Raw genomic sequence first — 13,763 nt, 5'->3', positions numbered from 1 at the left:
AAAAATAATACTTAAGGAAATCTGCCTTGATAACAGCATACTGGTAAAGGCATCCTACTGTATGTCTGATCTCAACAGAATTTATCAACACAAAAATTTCAAAGAGTTCATCTGTAAATTCACTGAAGGCAGAAGACCCACCTTTGTTCTTCTCCTGTGCTTACATCATGCAGTAACACGTAGTATTTGAGCGTGTTTGGTATAAACCACTTGGGATATGAGTATTCACTACTATGCTGAATCCGATGTTGCTCTTGAGACAGCTTCAGAAACTGCTCCACAGGCTCTGGTTCACTAGAGGAAACTACGAGCATACCTGAATTCATCATTAAGGACATACCAAGGGAACACAGGGACAACCATTGATCATATAACAAAACAGGAAGGATATAAAATAAAATACATGAGTACAATACTTAAACCTGTAAAACACACTATCACAGAAGTACATGCAACTAGAATTTGGCCTCAGTCTCAATAAAAAACATCATTTAAGCAATCAGTTAACTAACAGCTGTAACACAATGCAACAGGAATGTGCTCCGATTCTGACGCTGAATCCAAGTTTAAGCCGATACATAACAGCTTATCTAAGATTTGAGATAGAGACCAAATGTTCATATAGGAAACATGTAACTAAAATTCATCCTCACTGGACTTTAGCTTTCAACTTCCACAGAGAGCTGAGACTTTAGGTTACTACCTGAGCAACAGTAACGACCACTATTCATAAACACAGCAACACATTCTGAGTAAAAAGCAGAAGTGTTCAGATTTTTACCTCACTGCAACTACATAATCATTAATAAGGAATATCCTGCTCTGCTACATCTATTCACCAAATCCAAAGACATTAATTCAGAGAAGCCAGAAAGCAAAGTTGTATTTTAAATGCTACTAGAATTCAGAAGTCAAAGGTCAGAATCAATATTTTGTGAAGTTAATTCTACTCAAATAGCTAATGGCCATACCTTTCCACCATACTAAAATGATAATGTACACTAAACAGTTAGGAACAGAGTAGGTATTATGAAGCCTGCAGCATTATAATTACTGTAAAGCTGATCAATGGCTACACCATGAAACAGTGAGTATTTTTATTTTCCCTGTAGAAAAGCAAATCCGGCCTAAGTTTCGGTAAAAAAAAAAAAATGAAAGCATTCAGGCATCTTTCTATACTTCTTTTCCAAAATAGCTCAAAGTTCACCAATTTTCCAAGATATCCTCTCCATCTGCTTTAAAAAAAAGCTATAAAAAGCAGCAGGTGCATCCCAAATACACAAATCTCTGTTGTAGATAAGCGACAGTCAACAGATTCCTAAACGGTGACAGCAGAAAATGTTTTAGAGTGACAAAGTTTAGTTTACAGGTTACTGGCTTTGAGTTCACTTTGACACAAAAAAGTGTGTGGAGAAGGGGGAAAACAAACAAACAAACAAACAATACAAACAGCCCAAAAAGCCTCCAGCCAAATAATAACCACAAAGAAAAACCTGACACCCTTATGAAACTAGCCTGTGTAGTCAGACATATTGAAAAAAGATATAGGGTTCAAAACATAATTGCAAAAGAGTTACTGCAAAACTTCAGTGTCTCCTATATTACACTTTGAAACAGCCTCCACTGGAGCAGTCTGTAACACTCAAAGGATACATGCAACATAGTGGTTTAAGAATTCGTGATCTGATGCAGGCATGGACTGAAGAAAGCACTCTCTGTAAGACTCAAACCAAGGAGTAGTAGCTGCAATACACAAGAAAACAGGACAAATTAGACTATTCAGTGAAACTTCTGCATACTCACTTATGAAAAGGAAATATGAAAGACTACACCTAAAAGTGAAGCTTGCAAACTCTTGACAAAGTTTGCATGGCAGGGAAAGAAGGGGGAACAGTCCAAGGAGAAAGCATCTGAAATACACACAAGTAGGAGAAACAGTAACACTTTAAATCAAATCCTGTGAAACTGAATAGCATGGTAAGCACCGAATTCCTCAACACTATAGGCTCACCTCTATTCAGTTGTTAAACTACCTACTCTTTACCACCCCTTTAAACACACACACACTTGGGAAAGAAAGAAAACAAAAAATTGCTCTAACAGTCACTGAATTTGATGGGCTAGGGATGCAAGAATTGACCAAATTTTTGAGTATGCAGAGGAGCTAAAGATTACCAAAATTCTATCCTGCCTGTTTGTCTGAAGTCTTTGTTAAGTGTTGCGACTTGGCTTGTCAGCAGGCCCTTCCCTATGCTTTGCTAAAAGAAACAGCTCAGCTGTCAGCTGGCAAAGCAAAGACCCAAGAAGATAAAACCTGGGACCTGAGTTGTGCCATTAATGCCTCATAATTTTAACCTGCCACGTTCAAATCCTCTTTTACAATAGGGATTTCATTTTCCTAAGAGTAGCAAATCAAGGGAAACCAAGGATGTGTGGGACATCAAAAAACACGTGAACTTTGTCCATTTCTTCCCGCTCCAACTATCAGTCAAGCAATGAATTATTATTTCTTCTTTCAAGCCTGTTTTAGGCCATCTCAATTCTCCAACTCCTTCCCTTAGGTGGACCCCAGAGCAAAATCAATTCACTTCCAATAACCTGATTTCACAGTGAAGTAACTGGAATCCAGTGTCAACTAACCTAGAGTGATAGCAACTAGCAAACTAGAAAACAGTAACTAGTACAGGGGAAAAAAGCATTAACAAGAAATCCTGAACATATTTATTTTCTGTATATGGCCCCAAAAACCCACATTGCCTTATTTAACTCTCACAAGAATTTCTAGTGTTTTGTAAACCTCTCATGCATCCCTCCCCACAGGGAAAAAAGAAAATAAACAAACTACCACCTTGATTTCTTAAACTGACTTTAGGAAGCAGGTTCATTTTTATGTTGGAATTATCTTCTAGTGCACTAAGTTAATGCATTTTGTTTAATCCTACATTGTCAAGCCATCTTAGATCAGCTGCAGCCACACAGAAGTCAGATAGTCATGCTTCATAACTGAACTCAGTCTAGCAGTCAGCACATCTCACATAAAAAAGACCAATAGGAGACAAACTTCTAGTTTTTGATTATAGCCTTTCTAGAAGCTGCTCTCTGAGCACTCACCTAGGGTATAAAAAAGCTCTTGGCTTTACTTAGTCCTACATGTAAATATGCCAACTATTTAAATTAATGAAAACACAGCTTGTTATTAAAAACAAACCATGAGAAAGTGATTCATATACATATTTTTCACAAGTATAACAAGGTTTGCACTAACTCAGGTTCATGGCAAACAACGTTAAACAACCTAAGGCAGAATTTTCAACTGCACTGTAGTTTCAAGTGCTGTTTTCAAATCTTCACTTCTGTTTTGCTGCTTAATCACAGCTCTTTAAAAAATCTGACACGGTTACAAACAGAGAAGTACAACTTTGTTTTGTGAGGTGGTTCCCCCTTGCCCCCCTTTCTCCTTAGGCCTATTAAGAACTTTGGAAGTGACCTCAAAGGCAGCTGGATTCCCTCTACACAACCACAACATACATTAACAGGATTCACTCAAACATTTACAGGGCTATAATAATTTATAGTAGATACTTAAAATAATAAACACACACCATATTCAAAACAAAGGCAGTATTTGAAAAAAATTCATAAGACACTACAGCAGTGCATACCAACACTGTGTCATGTAGGTACCCAGACCTATGTTTTGCATTTTTCCAGTAATATGTTTTACAGTATGCTACACAAGCAGAACTGAAGTTTATGCAAACGTGCTAATGTGTTCAGAAGTTGTTAAGAAAAAAAAGTGGTAAGTAATGTTTGTACATAACAGCTTAAGAATGAGAAGTCTACTTCACAAAGTTTTGTATTCTTTAGGCACTTAGCAGCATCTAAACAAACACTACTGAAAGGATAGCTATTACTAACCAAAAGCATAAACTTTGTTAAAATCTAATACTGAAAAAAACCATAAAAATCTGGCTCTTATAGACCACAACAGCCTCACTGTGAGCTGAGAGGTCAGTAACCAAATGGTTTGGTAGCAATAAGTCTTATAAACTAGGTGAAAATGTATTAGAAAGCTTTTTTTCTTTTAAGAGTCATACTCCAGAAAGGATGTCAATATGTGCTCTAAGTACAGTCAGCACTTGAGTTCCAATTCAAAAAGTGTTACTTTCCTCTGAGAAGGAAGTTCTGTAGAGAAGCAGAAAGTTCATTTGAAATACAGCATATTAACAGTATACAGTTCCATGGGATCAAACAATCCAGTACTTTTACAGCATGAGGTAAATTTCCCACCACCACCACCGTTACTGACTGCAAGGAAAGACCAAATGATTTTGATTAACAAGAGTAGAAATGTGACTAAAAGAAAATTAAAACAACCATCACCAGCAATTTTTCATTTAGGGGGAAAAATGGAGGAACACACATCTACGCCAAGAAAAGTGCTAAACAGTTATAGCAGATGGTAAGGAAAGGTGGATGGGGCACATGAAAAAGGAGTAAAGGGCAATCTGGCAAATCGGCACCAACCACAAAAAATACCTGAATAAAACGTGGATGTGTTCAGTTCCATCAGTGTCTCTTTCCAATTACTGTACCAAGGAACACTAGCTTTAACTGAGCGATCTGATAGAAAAAACATGATATTATTATACTAAAAAGGGTCAGGTGCAAACACACTATTGGCTTTTACACTCTGGTAGCGTGAAGTAGAAAAATCGATAGCATGCAGGCCCATCAGGGGCACTGAAGACATTTGCTAACCTTAATCTTTACTATTTCAGGTTCCTCAACATTTGACAGTGTACTTTCATGGAAATCAATATTAATTTCTAGTTCAGCCCCAATTCGAGGCTTGAACAAAAATGGAAATTCTATAATATAGCAAAGATTTAAGTTTTATCTTGATATTATTTCCCTCCTCTCCATCATATTCCTGCATTGCTTCATGCCAGCATTAACATCATGCAGCCCTGAAAAAACATAGCCAGGGAACTGATCCAGCTGCAAAAATGTTTTTTTCTCTGACATATTTTAAGTCTTTAGTGGAATCGTTTTTCCTCACTTTCTACATGCACAAGTACATGGAAGAAGCAGGGGTGGCTGAACATAAGTAACCTTTCAGCATTCAACCAAGTCTATCAGTACAAGATTATGGAACTATGAGACTATTAAACAACAATTCTAACAAAGAAGGATTACAAACAATTAAATCAATACACCACAGCAGTTCCAGAACTTTTCTGAAAAGAGAGCAGGATCATGATCCCAGTGCCAGAAACACTCATACCTCAGCTTCTTAAACATTTGTGTCTTTCTTCAAAGCAGACTGCACTTGATCATAATTTTAAAGATTAGGGAAATATTTAATATTGCTATACTAGAAAACTAATGCACACACATCACCCCCACTCCCAAAGGAAAAAAAAAAAAAAAGAACAAATTAAAGAACTGATTAGACTATTTCACATTTTGTGTCAAATAACTATGTTTTGGTTTCAGGAATGACTGCTTCCATTGGTTTCAACAAAATGCTCTAAGAAAGTTGGAAAAAAAAAGTTCCTTAGTAAATACTTTTAGTTTTCTAAGCAGAAACGGAACCCTACTTGGCAAGCAAGGGTTGCCAAGTTCCTCACATTCTCCTGCAATGTAATAGGACACGAGTTTCTTCACCAAGAACGCTGCCAGTGCTTTGTGCTAAACTCCTAAAATGGGATACTACAAAGCTGCTACATGATTTTGTCCTTCTGTATGATCTTAAACATCTTATACATCTCTCCTGCCATCAAATAAGCATATAGTCAGTCTAAATGGAAATGAGAACCTAATCACTAAGACAGAAAATAGTCAAATATGACCATTTGTACATCTGATGCTCCAGCAGCAAACATGAAAAATAAACTACAAAGCATAACTTAATATAGCCACTATTTTTTTCTCCTTCTTCAATACCTGACTTCTAAACTGAGATCATTAGAAATCTTATGGAAAAGTCTATTTACTGAAATCATTCTGCTTTCTTTGGGTCTTCAAATCTCTAGAACTGAAGCAAACTTTTCTTCAAAAAAACTTCACAAAAAAAGTCAATTCACCATTTGACAGATAAACAAGGGCACAGAAACTGAAACAAGTGTACCATTTTTCCATCCTCAGCAGAAAGAAAAAAAAACCCACACATCAATGTACTACAACAACATCAGTTACTAATCCTCTGAGGTTTTATCAGCCTCTTGCTATAGCAGAGACAAATTCTTCACTGCAGATTGAACTTTCAATACAATAAATTATAGATGTTTAAATAGGGCAATGCATACATGCTTTGAACTAAGTCTGTACTCAAAGGCTTTAACGGATTAGGGTCTTAATTGGGAGGAGTTTAATCTTCTCAGCTCCCAAGATCAGGTCTCATTTAGTATTATTCACAATACCTCATCACTTGGAGATCTGAAAAAAAGAACATTTTTAGAATATTCTAGTCATTTTGACAGTGCAATATGAAGCACTGAGTTTCATGAGGAGAAAAAAAGCAAGACAAGGAATCATATACCTTTCCTCAAAATCTTTTTGTGACAACTTTATGAACTCCATGCAATAAGTAAAAACAAAAATAGAAGAAGCCATGTAACTTCAACATAAAGATGTACATTAGTACCAACATTATAAATAAGTGCTGATATTCATTCAGCCAAGTGTAACAAGTCTTGTTACAATCTGTTTTGTAACAAGAAAATAAGACAACCAAAGCATGACTAATTTCTACTTGAAAATAATGATTTAACACAAGTTCGGAAGAATTACAACATTAGGAAATATTAAAGTTATTAACTAAGTTCAACCATGCTTTAAGCATCATATAAACCCAAAACTATTTGATAAATCTACAGGTACAGTAAGAACAATGACTCAAACCTAAGCATCTCTGAGTAATTTTAATACATGCCATGAAGCTGAAATCAAGGTTAGAAACCTTACAGTAAATTCCAGTTCAAGTTACGAAAAATACAATATCATTACATACCACTAATGTTGAGATCATAATCTCCAGCTGTTATCACATTAGCTACTAATCCTTCAGCAGGCTGACTGACAGACACAACATCATTCAGAAGTTTCCGAATGGCACCAGGCTGAGGTGGGTGAGTAACGATGTTGTTGACAGCAATCTTCAAATTTTTAATTATGTGAAGTTGATTATTAGGATCTCTCATGTGAACTAAAAAAGAAAAAGAAAATGCTTTGTTGAGAAGTACAACATAACAGACAGTTAAAATAGTTGTCATGAAGCAGTCTTTTTACAACAAAGTTTTCCCTTAAAGATTACTTCACTAAACTTCTCCATCACCAATTTTAGATCACAGTCCATAATATTTGACTATCAAAAATGAAGTGGGGGAAGGTAGTAACAGCAAAATCAGTTCATGTTCAACATTAGGCTTATCTAGACAAACTGATTAAAACATAGCATAGGATTTTAGCTTGTAAGAATATCCACTACAACTAACAAAGTACTCAAAATGCACACCCTACACTGCTGCATGCCCTTCTATGTGGAACATACTGAACTTTCACAGAAAGCTTATAGGAACCACATATGGATTTCACACATCTCACATTTTGAGGAATCACCAGTTTCCAAGAAAACCCCATACACAATAAATAGCATTTAAGAAATCTGACAGGGATAGCATATATTCTTTCATCCAAAATGAACATATCCTATGAAGACGGGCTGAGAGAGTTAGGATTGTTTCTCCTGGAGAAGAAGAGGCTCCAGGGAGACCTCATAGAAGCCTTACAGTTCCTAAATGTGACTGGCAAGAGCTGGAGAGGTAAGCAGGCATTTACTGACAAGACAAGGGGGAATAGCTTAAAACTGCAAGAGGGTTGGTTTAGATCAGATATTGGGAAGAAATTCTTTACTCTGAGGGTGGTGAGGCACTGGAACAGGTTGCCCAGAGAAGCTGTCAAAGCCGCATCCCTGAAGTGTTCAAGGCCAGGCTGGGTAGGGCTTTGAGCAAGCTGGTCTAGAGTCCCTTCTTGTGGCAGAGGGGTTGGCCCATTGCAGGGGGTTTGGAACTAGATGTTCTTTAAGGTTCCTTTAAACCACTCTATGATTTTTAATACTACAACATCCTTTTTAGATTCTTTGTGAAACTTGCTCCCTCAAGCCATCTGTTTTTAAAAAAGTATTCATGACATTTTCAACACTCATTACAATTCTGGGCCTGCTCTGATTTTTCATGTAATTTTCCCCTATTTCAAACCACAACCACCACCAATCAAGCCAGTTTTGTAAGTTCAGGCAGGACACACTGACTATGGCTGCCTAAGCCAACTGGTGCTACCACATGCCCCATAGTACAGCCCTCAACTAACTCTTTTGTATTTTATTTTCACAAATCCCTGCATAGTATATAAAAGGCAGTGCACATAAAGGGAAAATTCTCATTCTTCTCATCTTTCAACTGATCACACAATTCATACCATGAAAGTCTGAAACTGAGTCTTCAATCCCCTCCAGCCTGGAGAGCATACCACACCATTTCCACAAGCCTTTTCAAAAGTAAAAACTAAGCAGCCCAAACCAAATCACACTACATGTGTTTACAACCCATCGTAAGTGTTGAAGCAGATTTCTGGCGCAGTTGAAATCTTAACTAGTATAGTTCTACCCTCCTCAATCGCATATGCACTCCCAACCTTTACCCAGCACTGAAGCTCATGGGAAAACACAGTAAAGCAGTTTAGAAAATTGGTCCTACCCAAGCAACCTAAAAATTTGTGGGTTTTTTTCAGCTCTAAGTTTCAGGCTACATATCAACACAGGGGAGGGCAATTGTGCTGTCTAAACTTAATTTGTCCAGTTCAGCATTTCTAACAGAAAGCTGAAAGAGTTGTTTTGGGTTGGTTTTTTTTCATCTTATCACATAGGTAAATTATCAGCCCTTCTGCCGCATGATTACTGAAAATATCAAAAGTAAAGGAAGTGGAAGAGACAAATAACCATGAAACTAGTTTGCCTTCACCAGTGAAGCTGTAACACAGCAACTCATCCTTGATGCCTATCCTAAAATATAACAGCCATAATAATGAAGAGCAAACACATTTCCATACAGAACACAGATGACATTTTTGGCATATGTGCAACGCTAAGGACTGAAATAACGGACATAGCTGGAATCCCATAAAGCACTTGTCTTAACGCCCAATAAAAAAAAATTTCTAGTGTTAGACATTTCTTTCAAGTGTTTAGGAGAACATTTCAGAAAGCACTTTACCAGAAGTGCAAGTAGTCACATATAATATTACAACAGTATCTTTCTCAACAGAAGTTCAAAATCGCCAGATGCTGACTAAAATACTCACAAACAAGGAATTCCTAACATCAAACTAAGCTCAAAAAAACACAGCATATCCATGAAATCTCCTTCATCACTTGCTAGTTGAAGTGTACACTGTAATTCTCCCTCCCACCAAGACAGCATTAGTTCATATAGTATTTTTAAAGACTCTTAAAAACAGGATGCTATTCTAAAGAAAACCTACCTATACAATATATATATTCATTAAATTAGGCATCGATTGTTATAACAAATGCAATAGTTAAGAAAGACTGACACTTTGAGAATAAATACGTAGGTATAAAATCCTCAATATACTTTTATTTCCTTTATCAAAGGAAATTGAAAGTTTGGGGAGGGTTTTGGTTTCACTTTCCTCTAAAGTCAAGACTCACCAGAACTGTAAAGCTGTTCCTCTCACTTTTTTAACCATTTCAATAACAAAAAGCAACTTACCTAGAGAAGTCAAGAAGCTAAAAATTATAGGACAGACCACTCTGAATCTGTGCTCAGCATTTCCTACCATCACAATTTGCTATATTGCAAGGGTATTTTCAGCTTCACCAACATCAGCAAGTCACTGACAGGCCAAAGTTGATGAGTAGATTAAATAATGATTAGTGCAGAGGGCGGCCCCCTAGATCTACACTATGTATCTTTGTGTGGTTCTACTTGAAATTAGATATAATCTGGCCTCCTTGGATTGAGCTACCTCAAGCAGTGTGTGGTTTTACACTACCTGAAGAATAAAGCAGCATTTTCGGCCTTCCCATCTCTGTTAACACATGTAGGATGACTGATATATGCAGAGTAGACAGCTCAGCTTAGTTCCTGTGTATCAGAACTGTTCTGCACATAAATCGGGAGATTAATTCCATAACTGCACTGCTTCTCTAAGTAAGAACACTGATGAGCATGAAGCCTTACACAGGTTCATAAACCATGTAAATCCTAAATTTCAGACAAAAATATCTATTATGACAGGACTCTAAAAATGCAATAGCAAACCCATGTCTGAGCTTATCAAATTACAGAAGAGTTCAGGAAGCAATGCATGTACTTTAAAGTTTTGCACAAATACAAGGGACAGCTTATTGCCAAAAGAGAAGAAATGCTAATAAACCCAATTTTATGTTACAAATTCAATGAAATAGCTACTAAGTAAAGATGAGAGTATTAATTTAAAAAGGACAGCATTTCACACTCCCTTAGGAAAATACAGAAATGCTGACAAATTAAGATGCCAAAACAGAATCACAGAATAGTTAGGGTTGGAAGGGAACGCTGGAGATCATCCTGTCCCGCCCCCCCCGCCAAGACAGGGTCACCTGGAGCAGGTGACATAGGAACACATCCAGATAGGTTTTGAATGTCTCCAGAGAGGGAGACTCCATGACCTCCCTGGGCAGCTGCTTCCAGTGCTCTGCCACCCTCAATGTAAAGTTCTTCCTCATGTTGAGGTGGAGTTTCTTGTGTTTTAGTTTATGGCTATCACTCCTCACAGAATAGTTATCACAATAATATCACAATCATATATGATGATGATAATAACAATCATTTGCAGTGAAACACACAGTTGTGGAGGCATGGCATGTACACACATTCTGCTGTACTATGAGCAGATCATTAATCATGCCTCTTCCTCTGAATTTGACATGAAAAGCACCATGGAAAAATTTTACTGCTAATTCTGGTCAAACCTATTAAAGTAGAGAAATTTAAAAACATATCCTATGTTTTCAGTGTTTTGCTCTTGGTACAGTTAACAGTGTTGCTATGCAAAAGTGTTTGTGCAGATTCCAACAAGCATGTTCCCCTGTCGTAGACTTCCACCAATTCTGGAGCTCAAGAAATCACTTACCATTGCACAAACTCATTAGAAATTTTATTCCACCAAACTACTCTTCTGCCTGAAGAAAATACCTACTATGGCTTTCCTTACCCTCATGCATGCTGGTTTCCACCACAAGAAGTTACAGACAGCATGCAGTAACATTTTTTTCATGAAGCCAGAAGAGGAAGTCACAAAGAAGAAGAACTAGAGTCAGGCCTGTGGCCTGTCACAAAGTAGTACAGCAACAAAATTCTCTGTCCCAAGCTTTACGCAGGTAACCTGAGGATAACTGAGGTTTTCGAGCTCCTTAACTGTCAAAACAATTGGAACAAAAACAGTTGCAACTAAGCAACACAAGAATTAAGTATTTTTCAAAGTGAATGCTTCATTTTTAATAGTCTGCCTGGTTTGGTTTGCTAGATGCATTTTGAGAGCCTTTCACCAAAGAACCTAAAGAGATAATTAACTTGGAACTCTAAGGATGCAAGCGTCTGCATTTATTATTTTTATCTCTGCTGCATTATCACATAGCTCATGAGTGTTGCTAAAAAAATGATAAACATTTATAAACAAATCTTAATAGGTTACTAAGACTTACCACAGAATTAAGAGATTTTTAACACAGAGTAGCTTTTAAGTTCATGTCATTTTTTTTTAAGAGAAATGCAAAAATCTAACTCAAGAGACAATACAAGTTCCATTTTCTTGCATTGTTTCTTCAGCACATGACATGCAGAGGCTGAAGTCTGAGATACCAAATCTGACAAATGTCACTGCATTATTATCCTGACAAAGAGTTCTATTCAAATTGCTGTCCTGCATACTATTTCGATGAGCAACAGCTTGAAACACATAGGTTAGTTAAATTAAAAAAAAAACAAACAATTCCAGATAGTAAGTTAAAGCATTACAGCACACTACGGTTTCCCTCCAGTGGTCAATTTCCAGTTCTGCTAGACTTCACGTGGTCATTTCAAGGCTGCCACATGACCAGCTCAACTCCCACCTTCTCTATGCACGTCCTACTCAGAGAAACGTCACCCCAAAAAAAAGTATATAGGATAAATCTACAGGTGAGAGAAAGACTGAAATGACAACGTTTGTGAAGGACTAACCACACTTTCAACATCTAGGTAGCAGAAGTGTGAAATCCAGTAAGATCCATAGTAAGAGTCGGGTACAAGTGCCAGCCAGGTAACAGCAAAGTGGTTTCAAGGAAAGACAAAAATTCGTCTGGAAGAGATGGATTTACAGACACCTTCCTCTTCCGCCGTATGATGTCTCCAGGAGAAGCCCAACTTCCCGGTTTCCGCAGACCGAATGAAACTAAGCGGTCTTAAGAGCTGTCACCTGCGGCAACCCCGGCAAACGCAAAGCCTGTCCCAGCTCCAGGTGACAGCCGGCCGGCCGCCGCCAGGGGCCCCGGGAAGGGGTATCTCCCTCCGGGGAAGGGGTGACTCACTCCCCGGGGTAGGGGTGTCTCGCCCCGGCGGGTACAGCCCCGGCAGGACCCCCCAGAGGCCGCGGGCGGAAGGGAGGAAGGGAGCGGCACCGCCTCCCCCGCCCCGTGTAAACAACCCGCTCCGCTCCCGGCACCGACCTTCTGAGGTGAGGCGGCAGAAGGGCCTCACCAGCTCGGCGAAGCTGAGGTTGTTCCTGCGGGTGAGCCGCTCCGCCTCCTCGCTGCACAGCGCGGCCACCAAGGGCACAAACGAGTCCTGGATGAACTCCTGCACCGACTGCACGCACTGGGCCATCGCCACCGCCCGGTGCCGCCCGAGACGGCCCCGCCACCTTTCTGCTCGTTTCTCCGGCTGCCCTCCCTGCTTCCCGCGGCGCTGCCTGTGCGCGGGTCCCGCCCCGGCCCCACTCAGCGCCCGCCGAGCGCCGCCATGTTGCGCCTCGGCCGAGCCCCTCGGGGAGCGCCCGCTCCCGGCGGCCCCCGCGCCCGCTCATGTGATTGACCGAAGGGGCGGGGCCGGGCCGAGCCGGGAGAGGCGACGGTGGCCGAGGTGGGGAGGGCTGTGATCTCCCTCTCCCCCCCCGCGCAGGGACTTGGTGCGGTCCGAGGTGGGGAGGTAGGGGGGCGGGCGCGGAGCCGTGGGAGGTCCCGGAGTTATCCCTGGAACCGGGAAGCTGGTTTGGCACCCCGAAACCTCCCCTCATAAAAAAAATTCTGTCGGTTTTATTTAAAAAAAAATAAATAAACACAAAAACCCAAAACAAAAAACCTCCAAAACCAACAACAAAAGCGCCAAAGAAATCACCCCAAAACAAAAACAAAACAAAAACAAAACAAAAAAAAGGCACCAAAAAATCAGACCAAAATTAAAAAAAAAAACAAAGCAGTTATAAAAAAGCACCAAAATAACCCTAAAACAAAAGAAAAACAACAACAACCCCACACAAATAAAACCACACACATAAACCCCCGCATGGTTAGCTATAAACTAAAACACAAGGAGTTTCACCTCAACATGAGGAAGAACTTCTCTCCATTGAGGGTAGCAGAGCACTGGAAGTGGCTGCCCAGGGAGGTCATGGAGTCTCCCTCTCCGGAGACATTCAAAACCCACCTGGATGCATCCCTG

At 39.4% G+C, this 13,763-nt stretch overlaps 1 protein-coding gene across 4 annotated transcripts in view; it reads right to left on the bottom strand.

The window, feature by feature from the left end:
• TRAPPC8 (trafficking protein particle complex 8) overlaps positions 1-13,053 on the bottom strand; it is a 51,518-nt gene extending 38,465 nt beyond the window's left edge. The window contains exons 1-5 of one of the 4 annotated variants that reach the window (XM_027674622.1): positions 12,773-13,053; positions 7,016-7,210; positions 4,540-4,623; positions 1,654-1,743; positions 142-316 (exon numbers count right to left, since the gene is read on the bottom strand). In XM_027674622.1, the coding sequence (XP_027530423.1) occupies positions 142-316; positions 1,654-1,743; positions 4,540-4,623; positions 7,016-7,210; positions 12,773-12,929 (701 nt within the window). In that variant the 5' untranslated portion in view covers positions 12,930-13,053. The remainder of the gene's footprint in view (positions 1-141; positions 317-1,653; positions 1,744-4,539; positions 4,624-7,015; positions 7,211-12,772) is intronic. The other 3 variants (XM_027674629.1, XM_027674637.1, XM_027674646.1) reach the window with 3 other exon arrangements.
• Positions 13,054-13,763: the final 710 nt, after the last annotated feature.

This window comes from Neopelma chrysocephalum, unplaced genomic scaffold (genome assembly GCF_003984885.1).
Source record: "Neopelma chrysocephalum unplaced genomic scaffold, ASM398488v2 Primary Assembly neopelma1_22, whole genome shotgun sequence".
NCBI lineage: Eukaryota > Metazoa > Chordata > Aves > Passeriformes > Pipridae > Neopelma > Neopelma chrysocephalum.
Note: the sequence above shows the minus strand (reverse complement) of the source record. Positions and strands in the feature narration are given on the sequence as shown.